General features: G+C 28.1%; 2 protein-coding genes across 2 annotated transcripts; both read right to left on the minus strand.

The window, feature by feature from the left end:
* Positions 1-3,005: 3,005 nt before the first annotated feature.
* Positions 3,006-8,623, minus strand: LOC101493700 (disease resistance protein Roq1-like). Its single transcript, XM_027331594.2, has 4 exons — positions 8,148-8,623; positions 5,354-6,461; positions 4,453-4,746; positions 3,006-3,954 (listed from the first exon to the last, which is right to left on the minus strand). Exons 1-4 carry the CDS (start codon positions 8,606-8,608, stop codon positions 3,400-3,402), a joined length of 2,418 nt encoding a protein of 805 aa, XP_027187395.1. The 5' UTR covers positions 8,609-8,623; the 3' UTR covers positions 3,006-3,399.
* A 5,041-nt stretch (positions 8,624-13,664) lies between these two features.
* Positions 13,665-16,269, minus strand: LOC101514321 (glucan endo-1,3-beta-glucosidase 12-like). The gene is made up of 3 exons (XM_004491047.4): positions 16,053-16,269; positions 14,607-15,941; positions 13,665-13,938 (listed from the first exon to the last, which is right to left on the minus strand). Exons 1-3 carry the CDS (start codon positions 16,108-16,110, stop codon positions 13,904-13,906), a joined length of 1,428 nt encoding a protein of 475 aa, XP_004491104.1. The 5' UTR covers positions 16,111-16,269; the 3' UTR covers positions 13,665-13,903.
* Positions 16,270-18,178: the final 1,909 nt, after the last annotated feature.

Below are 18,178 nucleotides of genomic sequence, written 5' to 3' on the forward strand. Positions count from 1 at the left end.
GGAGCAGAAATCGAGGAGAAAAGTGAAAGCTATAAAATAATGTTAACTAACTAACGACACGAAGAAGAAGAAGAAAACATAAGAAATAAAGTGTAACGACACGAAGAAGAAGAAAACATAAGAAATAAAGTGTAACGACACGAAGAAGAAGAAAAAAAACATAAGACTTTTATGTCATTTTATATTGTTAAAAGCTAAATTTACCAAACATTTTAATTTTAATTAATTAGTTTTTCAGCTATAAGTCGTCGATTATCAGCTAAATGAAGTCTAACTATGGTTTCAAAATACAATATAATTAAATTTTCTAAAAATACTATCTATGAAAGTAGGTGAAAAATAATAAATAAAATGTAAGAATATTTTAGTTTTAATAAATTAAAATTATTTTTGTGGATTAAATATATTTTTAGTTTCTATAAGATTTTAACATTTCAATTTTAATTCTTTTAAAAATAAAAGTATAATTTTTAGTGTTTTCAAAATTATTCATGAAACAATTTTAATTCCTGTTAAAACAAAACATATATTTTTTTTTTAACTTTAAAAATTTTGAATTATTATATACAAAATATTTAAAATATTATAAAAAGTTTAACTACAAAAATATAAAAAAATTTAACTTGAGATTAAATAAATATGAATTTTTTTTAATGTAAAAATTCAAGATAAAAGTAACGAAAATATAAATTTTAAAATTAAATTTTAAACTTATTTTTTTATGCCTCAACGTTTTATATTGTTATAAACGTGTTTACAAAATTTCATTTAAAACTATTTATTGATTTAATAGACTGGACTAACACTATAGATATGTCTAATATAAACATCTAAAAAATGGTTCAAAGATGGGTCTTTACTAATTTTAGTAAAAATGAATTTTTTATAATAATAAAAAAATTAAATATAATATTTTATTAAAAATAACAAAGTTCAATCTTTGGACTACAACCTTAAATAATCTCTAAAATTACATGCATGATAATTTTATAAATATAAAAAATTTATTTTAATTTTATCACAATTAAAATTAAAATGTGAAAATTTTATGAAAACAAAAATGTATTTATTTCTTTTTAAATGGTGTATGCATTATCTTAAAATACTGCAAAATTGTGACCGAAAGAATAAACTCGGAATCTGCTTTTGGAATATATCTTTGGAGCAAAAACAATAGAATGTTGCGGATATTGGGATGTTACGTATTGACATAAGCAAGTGGCTTAACAAAGTTCATTCATATGGGTGGAAAATTGATGAATGGCTGAGATCACTAAATTTCTATAACTTCTTTATTTTTTTATATACCTTTGACTATATTAATTGTTCTATAAATTAGTACATTATTGAGAGTTTTTAATTAGCCATATCTCCTATCTGGTATTATGTTTCTATGCATGAATAAAAAAAACTTATCCTATGTTTCATCTACATATAGGTCAGGTGGTACCTATAGGGCGTTTACTTTTCTATTTTCATTTCTACCATTAAAAATGATATTATAATACTTTTTTAATAAATAATATCTGAAAACAAATTGAACTTTTATGCAATTTAAAAAAAAATGTTAAAACATTGTTTGTAGTATTACTGAAATTGTATTATCTTTGTCTAGTTTTCATCTTCTTTCTACCATACTTAAGAGTAATTTATAATCGAATGTCATGGCAACTATCAACAATATAAAATTAAATTTAAAAATAAAAATAATTTTTTTAGAAAGTAAACAACCCTAAGATTTGTATAAATGTTTTTTTCAATTTTTTTATTTTCCACTTAAATTATTTTATTTATAACAAATAAAATATTTGTATTTATGCGCAGTAGGTTGTAAATCGTTGATTATTATATTAAAATAATAAATTATTTCAATGTTTAATAATAAAGCCAAACTCAAAGAGCATTTCAATAGACCTTTTAGCAACCAATTCAAATATAAGATTTTTATCTAACACATTACTTATTAGCACCCATACTTTTAAACAAATATGTATCTCGACACCGACATATTAATTGCATTTAATTAATTTATTTTTTTTTATCAGTATCGATGTGTCAATGTTGGTGTCTGTGTGAGTAGTATCTATGCTTCGCACACCACACCAATTTTCAACATCCTCCATACATATCACTCAGCACCTACACTTGTTTATTGTTGGCTTCTCTGTCTCAGAAAAATTCTCAACATAAAACATAAGTTCAAGCTGGTTTTTCTCTCCACTAAGATAATGCTGAATATATGTATGATAGCCACTTAAGAATATAATATGGGTGTAAGGGTCACCACATTGATAAACAGGATATCCAAATTTTGATCCATATATGGTGAACGCCAAATCAAATTCCCTATCAGGATCTTTGCAGCTCCAATAAAAATTGCATGAATCAATTACATGAGATGGAGAAGAAGAATGCTGTTGAGTAGTTAAAGGTTCTAATGCTAAACATATAGCAACTCCCACCATTTACTTGATTGACAATGGTCAGGTACTTCAACTTTTATAGATGCCACTGAATCACAACTCAACAGCTTGTTGTATGGATGATGTAATGGTTTAATAAGAGATTGGAAGAGAAAATGTTGTGTCAATGTAAAAGATGTATAGGCAATTGCTTAGTAGATCAGCACAACTTATGGTTCACCGTAAATCATTGTTTAAAAAAACACCTGAAATTTTAACGATGATCGGTAACACTTCACGGAAGTAGAAGTTCACAATCCTCATCGGCATTACACTTGAGACGATGACTTGATTGAAGTCACTTGGACGAGTTCAGTTTTGGTAGAAACATATTTTTATCCTTAATTGTTATTGAACGGAGATTAATCAAGTCATTTTCTCAATCTTGAGAACGAGGAGGACCATGAACATCTACTACTATAAGACAAAATATATCATCATTAGAGTTTTGAACAATTTTCAAGTATCAGTCCACAGTCCACGATGAACCATTTATCTTAGCATTTGCCCTTAACATTTGCCCTAAAATATATATACCTGATTAATATGTGACTCAAAGGTCTTCCATAGCATTTGTGGATCAATATTTAAGGGTTTCATTTGAGGGCAATTAGAAGTAAATAAGCATTGTAAATTTGATGGAAGTGTAGGCAAAGACTGAAGCCTTAGGCAATCATTTATGATCAAACTATGCAGCATAGAAAGCTTACAAATCCAATGAGAAGGTGGATTAACAAAATTGTTCCCACTAAGATTTAAGACCTGCAAAAATAATAGGCAACCAAGATCATACTCTTGAATTGATTCATCATTAAGGTCACAATTACTCAAATTTAAGATTTTCAAGCCGGATAATCGGGCCGGAGGAGGCAAGATCAAATGATTCAAATCCATTGGAATTGGTTGCCTCCTTAGTTTGGAGATCCATTGAAGTACACTATTGGAGTTGGATAGTTCTTTCCTTCCACCAAATGAGTTTTTTAAGATTCTCCAAACAAACTTTGGAAGAAGTGATTTCTCTTATGGCAGTTCCACTCACATCAAGTTCTTCTAATGACTCATTTTCATTCATATTGTATGGCAGCCTAGAAATTTTTATGCAGCCAGAAATATTAAGCTTTTTAAGAGATTTCATATTGCAAATAAAAGTTAGTATGCAAAGAAGATTTTTGCAATCCTCCAAACTAAGCCTTGATAAGTATTTCATATTCTTTCCAAACTTAGGGAGCTTTTTAACTTTTTTGCAGCCTGAAAAAATCAACTCCTCTAGGGAATCCATTTCCAATTTTGTTGGAAGGGTTTGAAGATTTATGCAATCTTTCAAGTTCAATATGACAAGCTTCTTGTGTTTTCCAACAGATTTGTGAACCTTAACAAGGCTTGTGCACCCTTCAAGAAGCAAACTTTCAAGACATGGAGCTCCAGAAATAATAGGAGTTTGAGTTAGATCTTTTGAATGGCTTAGATCAATCAACTTCAACTCTGCAAAATTCTAATCAATCAAATAAAACAAAAAAAAAGTAAGAAAAAAATGTATGAAGATTACTTAGCTTTGAAAGACTTTTAATTAAGTTAATATTAAAAACAAGTGATTCGATGGACCAACACAGCATATGATCCATCATTGACCAGTATTTAAAAATCACTCAAAATTTTAATAATGATGAGTGACACTCTCTAGAAGTAGAATTTCACAATACTCCTCGTCATTATGGTTGAGAGAGTGACTTAATTGGTGTTGGTTCGACAAATTCAACTTTGATTAACACATTTGTTTCCTTTTGTTTTTGTCGAAAAAGCATCAATCAAGTAACTATTTCAGTCGTGAAAATGAGGAAGAAAATGAAATTCTACTTTCTCAAAACAACATTTGTTGTCATTGAAGTTTTAAACAATTTTCAAGTACCAGTACAGAGTAGACGTCTTATTAAAATTATCCACCTTAGAATTTGTCATCGAAGATCTTAACAAAACAAAAAAATGTACTTACATGATTTCCTTTCCAAATCTTTTTAATTTTGCTGTAAGGCAATTTCATGTGTACAAGTTTATTTAGCTGCACACTAAGTGGCAAAGCTTCTAAAGGATACTCCATCCAGTGAAGAAATTTCAATGAAGTGCAAAGACATTTTAGGCCAAGTGGAAGATGCATATTATGAAAATTAATAATAAGAAATTTAAGATAACTCATTTTTGACAAGGCTTCCGGATCCCAATTAGCTCTGTATGGCTGAGTGGATGGCTTCAAAACTATACCCTGAGTCTCAATCATCAATTCAATTGCCTAAAAAGCAATGAAGAAGATAATGTTAAGACATATATATATAATTAGGAGTGTTTTTTATCTTGCTTGCTTATGAAAAGCTTTCCAATGTTAGTGTCAAAATGCCCAATAATGGAAATAAAGCTAAGTATATGATTTGAATATATGAGTGGTCTATGTAAATATTTTTGTTTGATTTTTATTCTTGTAAATATTTATTTATTTTTTTTGTTTTTGTTTTTTTTTTGTTTTAGTCCTGCAAAATTAGTTTTTATTGAAATTGATCTTTATAATTCCTTGCATCGTTTATTGCATCACTCATTACAATAAAAATCAATTTGGTAGAATCTAAAAAAAATGTAAAAATAAAAACCAAACAAAATAAATATTTACAAATATCAAAATTAAATAAATAACTTACCGGACTAAAACATCTAAATAAACAAATGATTTAAGTTTCCACTAGCTCGAAATTAAATAGTTATGAAATGCAATTATTTTTTTATTGCACAAGAAAATAAAAGAGGTCAACAAATTTTTTTTAATAAGTGTGAGTTTAGTTATATTATTTATATTTGAGTCTAGAGTAAATAAAAATTGTGTTCCTTCAAAAAAAAATATAGCTTACTTTATTACTTTTCAGTGCTTGGTCAATGTCCTCAATAGACCACAATCTACTTCGTTTGGCAGCATCTATAATACATTCTTCAAGAACAATTTTCCTTCCCATTTCTTGAAGCAAAGCATGCATCCCCAAATATAATCCATCATAAGTTACTAATGATTTATCAATTAGATATTCAATTCCATCTGCCCGATAACGGTCACAAATTTTTAGAATTTGTATCACATCATCTTTTACCCACCCTTTGAAAAAACATGCAATATCAAGAAACAAGGTCTTGTAAATTAGTGGTAGCCCATCATAGCTTATTCTAAGTGTCTTCATTACATAAAAATCATCAATCACTTGTAATTCTTTTGTCGTGTCCAAAATTTCTTTCCATTGAGATTTTTCCCTACCACGAAAAAAGGAGGCCAACCTTAAAAGGGACAAGGGAAGGCCTTCATTATATTGGACAATAACCTTTGACAACTCCAAATGATGTTCACTTGGTTCTTCCCCTTTATTAAATGTTTTCTCGTAGAAGAGTTTATGGGACTCTTCCAAATTTAATAATTCAATTTTATAAACTTGGTCTATTCCACACGATCTTAGTATATGTTTGTCTCTTGTAGTTATTATGATTCTACTCCCAAGTCCAAACCACTCTTTTTTTCCAGCATAGTCCTCTAGTTGTTTTTTGTCATCAACACCATCAATGACAAGGAGAACTTTATTGTTGCCAAAAACATCTCGTATTATATTATTTCTTTCGTCCAAATCTTCAATTTCAAAATCTATTTTCATATGAGAAAGAAGTGTTTTTTGTAAGCTAACTATACCATCTCTTCCACCATAAATCTCCCCAACATTTTCAAGGAAGCAGCTTATATCAAATTCGTTACGTAATTTCTTAAATATGACTCTAGCTAGAGTTGTCTTTCCTATGCCACCCATGCCCCATATTCCTACAAAATGGACCTTCTCCTTTAATTTCATTCTTAAAGTTGATTCCAATTTATTAGCTCTATAATCAATTCCAACTAGTCCATTGTCCGAATAATATGGCATTTTAGGGTGTACCTTTTTCCACACCGATTTAATAATGTCTTCAATGAGATCATTTTCATGCCTATTAATCAATGAGAAAAACATAATTTGGTCAAGTTAATTGAAATTTATAATTAAAAAAAAAAAAAAAAAGAAACTATATATACTACTACTTTTCACTAGCTTAATTATTTAAAAATAAGAAGGTAATTTTCATCTATGACTAAAATAATGCATTTACAGTCCTTTGATGGTCAAGATAATTCCCATGACTTAGTAAAAAAAAAAAAAGATAACTCGTGATAAAATAAGCTATTATATTTTGTGATTTTGTCACAATTTATTTTTATCCTATCACTAATTAAATCCTCGTGCGTTTGCACATGTCCTTTAGATATTTGGTCATATTGCAGGTTGAAAATTATAAAACGTAAATACGTTTTTTTTTTTAACTAATACAATTTGAATTGGTTATGTACGATTTGATTTAAAAAACAATATATAATTTTGATTATAGAAATATCATCTTCTAACTAATTGAAAGATGAAAAACGTTTATCTCATATAAAATTTATATAGTAATTTATAAATGTATAATAAATTTGTTGAAAGGGTTATTTATAAGATATTGAAAAAAATACAGTAGTAGCAAATTCCATAAAAGATTGATACCACTAAATCATTTTGAAAAGATATAGTAGTATAGTGTAATATAATATAAGTTTGTGTTCATCTTTTAGTTGTTTATTTTGTTAAAAAGTTTTTATTTAAACCTTGTGTTTTAGAAAAGACTTGTGTAACTTATGTTTCATTGAAAAGAAATTTCAAAACTGACTTGTAAAAAAGAATTTGTTAAACATAGTTTAAACCTCTCTTTTTTATGTTTTTCACTAAGTATGTTAGCTTAACTTGGAACAATTCAATTTGTCCTACTACTTTGTATGGCCTTTGAGCTATATGTACTTGTCCAATCCAAGAATATTTTGATTCAATGTATCATTCTTCAGTAGTTTTCCCTAGAAATATTAGTGGCAAAAGTACTCGATTGGGAATTCTTGTAAGTACATTATACTTGAGAAAGGATGGTCCTAAGATTGTGTGGGAGCAAAATGCTCCAAATTTTTAAGGGCACCAATTTATTAGATGTATATATATACTTAATAAACTCATGTTTTAGGCTAATATATCTAATAAAAAATGAATTTAATCTTTATGTTTTGTCAATATAAAAATAAAAATAAAATTATAAAATCGACAAATCATAATCAATTACGTAGATAACTTTATATATAATTATGAAAAAAGTCAAACATTATTAATGATCTAACAGTTCTGACAGTGTAAAAACGATTTACACTGACACTGCATATAAATTAAATTCATAAAATATTATATTATCATAATTTTAATTAAAAAAAGTAATTTATTATTTTATAGTATTTGTCATGTTCCAAGTTAAATTGAAATTTTAGTTGTGTCTACTATGAAGTTTCATTCAAAATTTGAGACATTCATATCCTATTAAAAAAAAACTTGGTGTTTACTTTTAGTCAAGTTATGTGAAAAAAATAACCATAAAACACCAATTCACACCGTCATTTACATTCAAGAGACAAATCTCTTAATTAACTTTTTTAAATTTAAAAATTTTAATTAACTTTTAGTAGCTAATTAATTGAATATATAACTAATTCTACTATGATTTTATTTTGATTTTGAATTGGGATGAACTTTTCGTGAAAATAAATTAAGATAGAGCAAAACATACCTATTTTTAGATTCGTAGCCAGATAAGTCAGCAACTTGGTGTAAGGAATCTATCCATTTCTTCATCTTGAATTTGTGTTGTTCAGAACTTATGATATGTTGTCCAAAAGCCTCACCGAAACTATTTTTCTGGTAACGAACATCAGAAGGAGTTACATCATAAAAGATCGGAAAAACATCTAATCCTAATACCTTTTTTGATTCGACAATCTTTTCTAGTTCATCCAAACGCAAAGTACAAGAACCATAGCTCTTAGAGAATACTACAATTGCAGCGAGGGACTTTTCAATCACATGTTCTTTGTTATCTGGGATATTAGCTACGATTTCCTTTCGCTTTAATGAATCACGTAACTGATTAATGAATTTTAAGTGTGAACCTTCTCTTCCATCATAACTTAAGAAAACATGGTATTTTGTATTGGAAGAATTTGAGGAACATGATTCTCCAGCTCTTAACATTTTACACTCTTTTCAACAATGTTCTTCTATCGGTTAAAATATATTTTAGTGGCACTTTGTCACGTTTATAAATATATATGGTATTTTATAATTTAAAAATTATTTATTAAAGATTTTTTTTTTGTAAAAAAGTAAAAATTATTTTGGATTTGTTTATGGTAATAAAAATATTTTTAAAAATATTATTATTTATAAAAATTATTTTTATGAAAATTATTCGGAATAACTTATCATTTTGAAATAATTTTATATTATTTTCATATATAATTTTTTACGCCGGCAAGTTGTAACACTAATATTGGCTATTGTATTGTATTCATCTGGTGTATTGTTTACTTTGGGTGGTTATTATGATATAGACAGAAACAAGTAGCCTAATTCAGACCGTTGATTAAGGTCAAATGTTGCTGGACGGAAGATATTCCATCTTGACTTTCTTGTTAATTAGAATAATGTATATTCAAGTCTTTGTCAAGAAAAAAAGATTTGTTTACTTAACCAAACAAAAAAGTATTTGTCTTTTTTCCTATAGATAATTTATACAGAATATAATCTTCAGAGAATATGTTAGATCTTAAATATGAACTTTTCTACCAACAAAAAAATTTAGAAGAAAAAAATAATAATAATTTGTCTAATCCATCGTTAAGAGTATATGTTGGGAATACAGTTCTGAAAAAGCAAAAGATGTGCAAGTCCTCGAATTACTTTAGATTCCAAGAGCTTATTGTATGATATTAAATCCTCGCATATTTAAAAGCAAACTCATAATAATTTTTCTCTAATGAGACGACACTGTCCGAGTTGGTATGTCACACGATTTGATCAAAGCTTGGGCAAAAGTTTTAGTCACTGGGATTTCATTATGTTTGTGGGGTACGTGGGTAACTCTGGGAGGTGTAAAACAAAATGAATCCAATTCTGTTGATACTGATCATGGACTTTACCTTTAAAGCCCAAAATGAACCCAAAGGCCCAAATTTTATCAAGATGGGAACTAAAATTAAAATAATACATACATACATCATAAAACAAAAGGATCAAGCCATGATATACTACTAATACTACGAGAGACTGAAAATCTGAAACACAATAATATATGATGGAAAATACAATTACAATCCCAAAAATAATTTTTATTTAGACGTACACAAAATTTAATTAGTTTGAAAATACATCTTATTTAATTATTTATTCTTCTTTTTTTTTACGTCTAAATATTGTGTGTAAATCTGTGACCATATAAAACTTTCTCATACATATCTATTATCCAAGTTCTGATTGTTGTTCTTGAAAAGATAATACAAATTTAGATATATTCCTCTAATCACAAATATAATCGAAAATCAATTTGATTCAACGGAGTATACCAATATATAATTCGCGCAATTGGATAATGTGGAACATTACAGAATACGTACTCCGATTGAGTCATCACTCATAGCAACTGTGGCATGACATAATGACACGATGACCATAAATGAATGTTTGGAGTTTGGAATTACTATGTGTGACAGTGTAGCATGTGATTTAGTGGTAAATGACAAATTGGTGTTGGAGGACCACACAGAGAATCTGACTTATTACAACAACATAGCTCGTGCTTGAAGCTTCAACATAACCCCACACACTAGGTGGAACACCACCTTTTCTATTTCTACACTTTCTATGGAACATGGCTTTTCGCCTTTTCCTATTTTTGTTAACCTTTCTATTTTCAAATTGAGTAGCGATATGTTTATACCTATAATTTTTTATATTCATTCCATATTTATTTTTTTATTATATTTTTTTATATATCATAGTATTATCTTTATTTTTTTCTCAAGTAGTCAATTGAGTGTATGGGTATACAACAAATTTCATAAATCCACTAAAAAGTTGATCGTTAAGGTTACTTCCCGGTAGCTATTTACTAAATTGATGTCTCATTTGTTAACGGATTAATTAAATAAGTCGTCCCACTAACTAAGAACAATCATACACTAACACACATATAATCAAGAAAGATTATTTTCCTTTCAAATTACGTCATATAATTGTTTGTTGATAAAAAATAGTATGAAACTACTAAACTAGGACGTGGGTAACATAAACCATAAAATTCGTCTTTAATTTTATTTGATGTTCTCAAATAAATCTTTGGAATTATGAATATTTTAAAAGAATATCTGACTTTGTCAAATTTTATTTATATTAGTCTAACTTGATACTAGTCAAACAAATTTTATTTATCAACACACGATTTTAGTAATTAATAAGAAAAGACACACGAGATATGACGTAATTTGAAGAAAAATTACATCATATATTGTTTTTTTTTAAAAAAATTTCTGTTATTTTGATAATTTTTTAAAAACCATGTACTAAAAATATATAGATTTGTCTATTTTAAAATAGGTTTAAAGAATATATTACAATATCAGCAATAATATATTCCATTTTATCAAAATAATGGAAATTTAAAAAAAAAATACAATATTGTTTCATAAAATTTTTTACATGTTAAAAAGTAAATTTAAATTTTATTTAATTATTGAAAGTTTGTAAGTCTCTATTCGGGAATTGGTGATAAGAGGATATATAAGTTTAGTGAAGTTAAACTTTACAAATCTTGACTCTGATCTATATTAGAAAACTTAAGTCTAAATCTTACATATTATCTATCAAAGGTTTCATTTTAGTGTTAGGTATCTTTTTTCTACATTACTCGCCTCTAGAATTTTATATTAGAAAAACAAATTAATATATATTAAATTTTATTTTATATTTAACATCGTATTTTAAATATGTAATATTAAATAACATCTTATTTCAATTATATTTTAAAATAATTCTCTCAAATATTTTAAATATTGATGTAAAAGCAATATATTTAAATTACAGAAAATTTCAATAAGTTTTAAATTTAACATAAAAAGTAAAATTCAATATAATAATAATAATAAGAATAATGAATTTATTTATATATTTAATTAATTAAGTCGGTCTGACATAATACATAATAAAATTATGATCTCACTTATACAAAAATGTAAGTCTTAGATGACTTGGGATTTATTTTTGGGAGTACTTTATTAGCATTTAATTGAACCATTTGCACCATCTTTAGGCACATGGGTTCGACTTGCCGGGCCCAACCACGGACAGAAAGGAAAAAGGCATGGTATAAAATGCTTATAATCTTTTATATGACAAAATACAATTTATCTTTTACATTATTTAATTCTATGAAATTGATCATTTAATTTTTTTTTATAACATATTAACATTTTAAATCATAAAATGTGAGTACAATTTTTAAATTTTAAAAATAAAATAAATGTTTTAATAATATAAAATTGTTTTACATTATCATTTAATTATAATTTATCACAATATTAAATAATTATTCGTGCTTAAAATACTGTATATGTTTGCTAAAACTCACTTAGAACATCTCCAACGATGAACTCAATATGAGTTTATTAAATGGGTCCACCATGCCACATCATCTTGAAATAATTTATTTATTTTTTACTGCAACGGTAAACTCGGAGGTTCATTAGATAGAGTCTATCACTAACCGTGATATATTTATTATTATAAACTCACATAAAACTAAATTTTACGTTATTACACCTTAGCGGACGAACGCATTTACATACCGTTGGAGATGCTCTTAGTAAATGCAACTGAAACATGTTTCGCTTTGCATTTATATCAATCATGAATTTATTATTATTTAATATATATATATATATATATATATATATAATTTAATAAAAGTATTATTTTTTATTTATTTAATGATCTTAATATACGCAAATTTCTCAATTGCATTAATTACTGTAAAATGGATAGAGTATTTCATATTAAATAAAGATATATAAAAATTTAACAACTAATATATTTTCAAATGAGTTTATTTTCTTCTTATAATGAAGAGTAAAATGTACAACAAATAACAATAAGAACATGAGCAAATATTATGTATATTTTTGTGTAATTCTTACATCTAACCGAAAATAAAAGCATCATTTTCTTAAAATAGATATAAAATATCACTATAAATAATTTTAATAATGAAATTTTCAATTTTTGTATTAGAATATATAATAAATATTATTATAAATAATTCACACAATAGTAAAGTATTAGGTTCAAATTATATTATAAGTTAATTAGAAGTTAAATATTAAAATACTATATTTTATAGTTATATGACTATTATAATAATAAAATACAATAATACCGATAAAGAAGGTCTCCTTTTAGGTTATCAAATTGGCAGCATGAAGTGGAGAATGTCATGTGGAGTATAGATAATTTATAATTTATGGACATCTTTTGGGTGTTTTTTGTCTTTGAAACTTGTTGCCATTAGCTATTGCAGCAGGCCGCATACAAGAATTCCTGTCCCACCTAATAACTTTATTTTTTACTGAACCAAATGTTTTCTCATGAGAATAATCTTTTTTAAGAAAGAATGAAAAAAAGTGGTGGATATTCTATGTTCAATTGTTCATTATATAAAGTAAAAAATAAATTGATTCAGTCGACATCATCCACCACAAGCAGCATTTGTTGAATATGAACTTCAGTTCGAATTTTTAATTATTTAATTTGAAATTACAAATTAGATGCTAAGTATATTTTTTACCTCTTTTTCCATTTTCTTTTGGGAAATTATTGAGTTTTTCTTAGAATGCATAAACTTCGATGAGATGTCAATCGAGATGATATTTTTTTTTTGAAAGTTTTGAACATTTCTTCGATCAGTGAAGATAAAATATTTAATTTAATTCTTGATTTTATTTCTTTATGCATGATAAAATATAGTTGTGGCAGCTGAGGGGGATTTATCAAAATATTAAATACATCAATAACAAGTTAGGTATGCTGGTGACGTATATTAAAATATAGTCTATACTTAAACTTGGATTCAAATATTTCTTGATGAGACTTGGATTCAAATATTTTTTGATGAGACTTGGATTCAAATATATAACGAATCCTGAGTGCATATTTGATTTCCCAAAGTGAAAACTTAGTACTAGTCTACGCAAAAGAAAAATGTCCACCACCAGAATCAAAATATATAACTACTAGAAAGTAAAAACTTAAATACAATTAATTTAGTCTCTAAGAAAATTAAGCTAGTCCACTATTATTTAACTACTAATAACTAATGCAATCCACACTCCCGAAAAAATATTCAAACTGATCATCAACCTTTATAGCTTCACCCATCAAGAAACTCTACCTTCGCATTAACTTTACACAATGCAAAATCAGCCACCTTCTCTTCAGTTTTTAATACCCAGTGGGAAATTCACAGCTACCATATTCTGCACAAAATAATAACTCACTCATAAATGTAAATTTCGAATTGAAATTCAATCAATAACATACAATAAAAATACTCGCTTCAATTTTTGTCTATAAATATAAGCAACCATTTGACAAAAAGTTTGTCTTCAAATTCCTACATATATTTATTGTTTTTTTTTCTTCCAATAAACCCCTAATTAATATCACTAAGTGTCCTAGAAGATAAAATTCAAAATTAACTATATAAAAATACAAAAGTATTTTAGATACATCTATAGTACATAAAATGTATAGAACTTGCACAGGTATAAATAGAATCCAATGTGATTTACACAGCCCAATCTTTGACTAATTTTGAACTACTACTTACTATGTCCAACAATTACCCTTGTCCCTTTGTAATAATAAAAGCCATTTCCAGCTATCAATGTAAACGCTATAGTACCCTACATTATACAATGTGTTCCCAAAAGAGTACACTCTACCCAATAAAGTTATGCCACGTCACTATCATAAAAGATTCCTTCTTGTGTTAAAACCCTATATCACGTGCCTCTTTTATGTTAATTCATCGTGCACACCATTGACTAACCAGCTCACGTTAGCAACACCAATTTTAAACTACGCCGTATTATTGTTAGAATCTAAGTAAAACAATGAGAAAGAGTAGTTTTAGAATACTCACTAGGCTCTTGCGTGACCACGTACGACGTACCACCGAAAAAACAGCTCCCACCAGCGCGTGCTTGCTTCTGGTAATAACTGTTAAACGCGAAAGAAGCATGTGCCACCAATGTGTTAGGATTATAACACGTGGCACCTGGTTGAATCGTACGGCAATCAGCACCTCCCTCACCACAAGCAAAATCTAAAGCCAACTGCAGTTTATTTTTATCCGCATCAGGGTTTGCAACACACCACGTATCTCCAGTTGTACTTTTGGAAACCCCTCCGACAGGTGACACCGCCGGTGTAGGCTGATTTGTGTTACCCGAAACCGGCGCAACCGGTGAAGGATTGTCGTGGTAATTCTTTAACGCCTCCACGGTTAAAGGAATGTCATAAACCTTTTCTTCACTAGGGTAAAACAAACCGAAGTTCCTTTCAGAAGTGGGCCCAGGCTTCTGATTTTCATTAAAAAGCGCGAATAAATAAACGGTTAGATCTGCTTTAGGTCTCAAAGGGGTCCCACTACCAGTCAAGATCTTACGGACGAGATTACCGTTGTAAGCAGCGGCATTCTCTACACTCGCACCCACTTCATTATTATCACCTTTAGAAGGCCAACCTGTCTCCGTTACGACGATGTTAACGTCGTCGTATTTCATAGCAGATAACGCGGAGAAAACGGCGTCAATTTGTGCGTCGAAAAGGTTCAAGTATCTTAACCCGTTACCCGGATCCACAACACCCGGGTTTTCTCTAAACAAAGCGTAGTCTAATGGAATGACGTCAGCATTTGACTCGTACGCGAAAAAAGGGTAAACATTTACCATAAGGTAAGACCCTGTTTTGCGGAGAAATTCAAGCATGGGTTTAAAAACGGGTTTGATTAATTCGGGTCGGAATGACCCGGACGAAGAAGGATAAGAGTTACCTAAAGCGGAAAGAGCAATGGGAGAAGAAACCTTGATGTCTGAATGAAGGTTATATTTAAGGAGAGCTTGGTAAATGTTTTTCATGGCGGGTACGAGGAACTTTGTGGAGTTGTTTGGGTCAACGAAGACTTCGTTACCAACGGCAATGGCTTCGATTTGGGTGTGAGGGTAGTAAGCGACGATGTTTCTTTGGACCCATTGGAGTGCAAAGGAAGAAGATTTGGCTGCTGCGAAGAGTTGTTGGTTAGGTAGATCGACGGTTACTTTGATTTTGGATCCGGATAATGAACGGAGTACTGATGGGTCGGTGTCGTAGACTTTGACACGGTCTATGCCTTGTGATTTGAGAAGATGAACTACTTTTACAGCTGAAGGAAGGTTGTTCGCTATGCGACCGTAGTTAACTCCTATGGAACCTCCATCTGAAATTAACAATGTATAATACAAACATTTTAGTTAGTACGTTAAATGTGATTTTGAGAAATCCACGTGTACCGAATATACCAAAGAAGATAAATAAGAAGAAACATTACCTGTGAGAGTGAGAATGGTGAGGAGAAGGAAGATCGCGGAGAGGGTGAAGTGATGCATGGTCTGCTCCTTGTGTTGAAGGAAACAGAGTTTAGATTGGGAAATGTTTGTTTTTGTGGGAATGTGGGTTTGAAGGGGGTGTATGTGAGTGAGGTGGGGGGTGTGTTTGTTTGTGGAGCAAGTGGGAGTGACGTGAGGTGTGTGTGTATCTATGAACAATTCATTGAGGGAAACGAGGTAGTGGTGGTAAGGGTGAGAGCTGTGATTGGGGCCCACTTTGTATATTTTGTTACAGTAACGAAAAAACAGAAGGTGGTCGAGTGATAATAGGACCACCTCGTGTTATAAAAGACTCACTCGGTTTGAGCTACTTGATTGCCGGGAATCGGTTATATCATTTGTCTCAATGATTTTTGTGAATGGGATGAACGTGTGATACTTATGTGATTTTTCAATTAATAATAGTAGTAATAATTGTTCTTATAAGTTGATCTACTTGCAATGTAGTGATTCATCCAGTGATGCAATCAGAAGAGTGATGTTAGGGAGTCACATGACTTACATGAAATTAGTTGTTGGAGAAGTTGATCAACTTACTTTATAAGAAAAAGTTAATCTACTTGCATTGTTTAGAGTTTTTCATTTAAAGAAATGTTAGCAAATGATAAATATTCTAAATGCACTTGTTAAAAGTGATTTTTCTTTTCAGAAATATCGTTTCTTATTTTTTCTCTATTGTTTAACAAGTATTAAAAAAAAATTGTTTTGTATTTGTTTTCTATTGTTTTATAAGTATTTTAAAGGGCAACTATTTTTGTGTCTTTCGCTTATGTATCTATTAATCAAAATTAAAACTTAAGTCTATATCAGTAGTGTTTGGGTTTTTCTCACCGCGCATACACTTATATATATATCTAAAATAATAAATTTATAAAATTATATTTATTATAATTAATATAATAAAATAATAATTATCATATAATAATAAAATTAAAAAATATTAAAGTCATATTTTTTACAAAGAAAACATCATAATTTTTAATATTTAAAAAATAAAAAATAAAAAATATTTAAATAACAATAATTATTAGTGGGATTGTATATCAACACTTTTAAATATGTATTTGCCTTGAATTTGAATTTCAAAGAAAAATCAATAATTGCTTCCTATTAAAATGAGTTTTCCTCGCTCAAATTGAGATAAATTAAATAAATATTCGCAGATACATCTTATGATGTTATTCCTACTAAAGACACTTGTTAAAATGACTTTAAAAAAAATGGTTGCTTGTATTATTTACATGTTGTATTTGTTATATCTGAGCTTGTACTCTTGTAATAAAAATATTAGATTTGGTATTTAAAAATAAAATAAAATAAAATATTTGACTTGTTTTATTTTGGTTACAACTTACTTATGAGGTTGTGGTGAATGAAAATACTATTTTTTATTTTTTATTGTTGGTATAACTAGTTGTTATTATTTGTTTGACTGGGTACTTATGCAATATATAGTTATGGTTTTGAATATGGAATTGGATGTTTCGATGTAATAAAAAAAAAAAGCTTAAATTGTTTCAGAATCGTGATTAAAGATAAATAATATAAATACTATTTAAACTCTTCTACACATCAAAGCTTCTTTTACTAAGACAAAGGTATGAGAATTTTTACACAAAATTCCAAAAGAAATGGTATTTTAGAAATGTAGTTTGAGATTGAAAAAGTTTAATATGTTTGACATATTTAACGTTTATTGACAAATGTCAACAGATGTATAAGAGTTCGTATATTTAAAAATGTAATTTTAAAAGTGTATTAAAATTTATATATTTAATTTTATAAAAATTTAAAATTTATTATTTTAGTGTAAGACATTTATATTTGATTATTTAACATGTCTTTAGAATATTGAGTAACAAAACTCGTTTATAGGTTGAGTTTTTTTTTTAAAATTATTTAATCAATAATCCACTTATTTATTTAACAATTTGTTATTATAAAACCATTTGAGAATATAAAAAAAATTGCAACTATTAACTATTAAAAAGTATTAAATAAAATATCCGCAGTCATTTAGATAAAATATATATATATATATATATATATATATATATATATATATATA

The sequence above is a fragment of the Cicer arietinum genome, chromosome 2, assembly GCF_000331145.2.
Source record: "Cicer arietinum cultivar CDC Frontier isolate Library 1 chromosome 2, Cicar.CDCFrontier_v2.0, whole genome shotgun sequence".
In the NCBI taxonomy this organism is placed as follows: Eukaryota; Viridiplantae; Streptophyta; class Magnoliopsida; order Fabales; family Fabaceae; genus Cicer; species Cicer arietinum.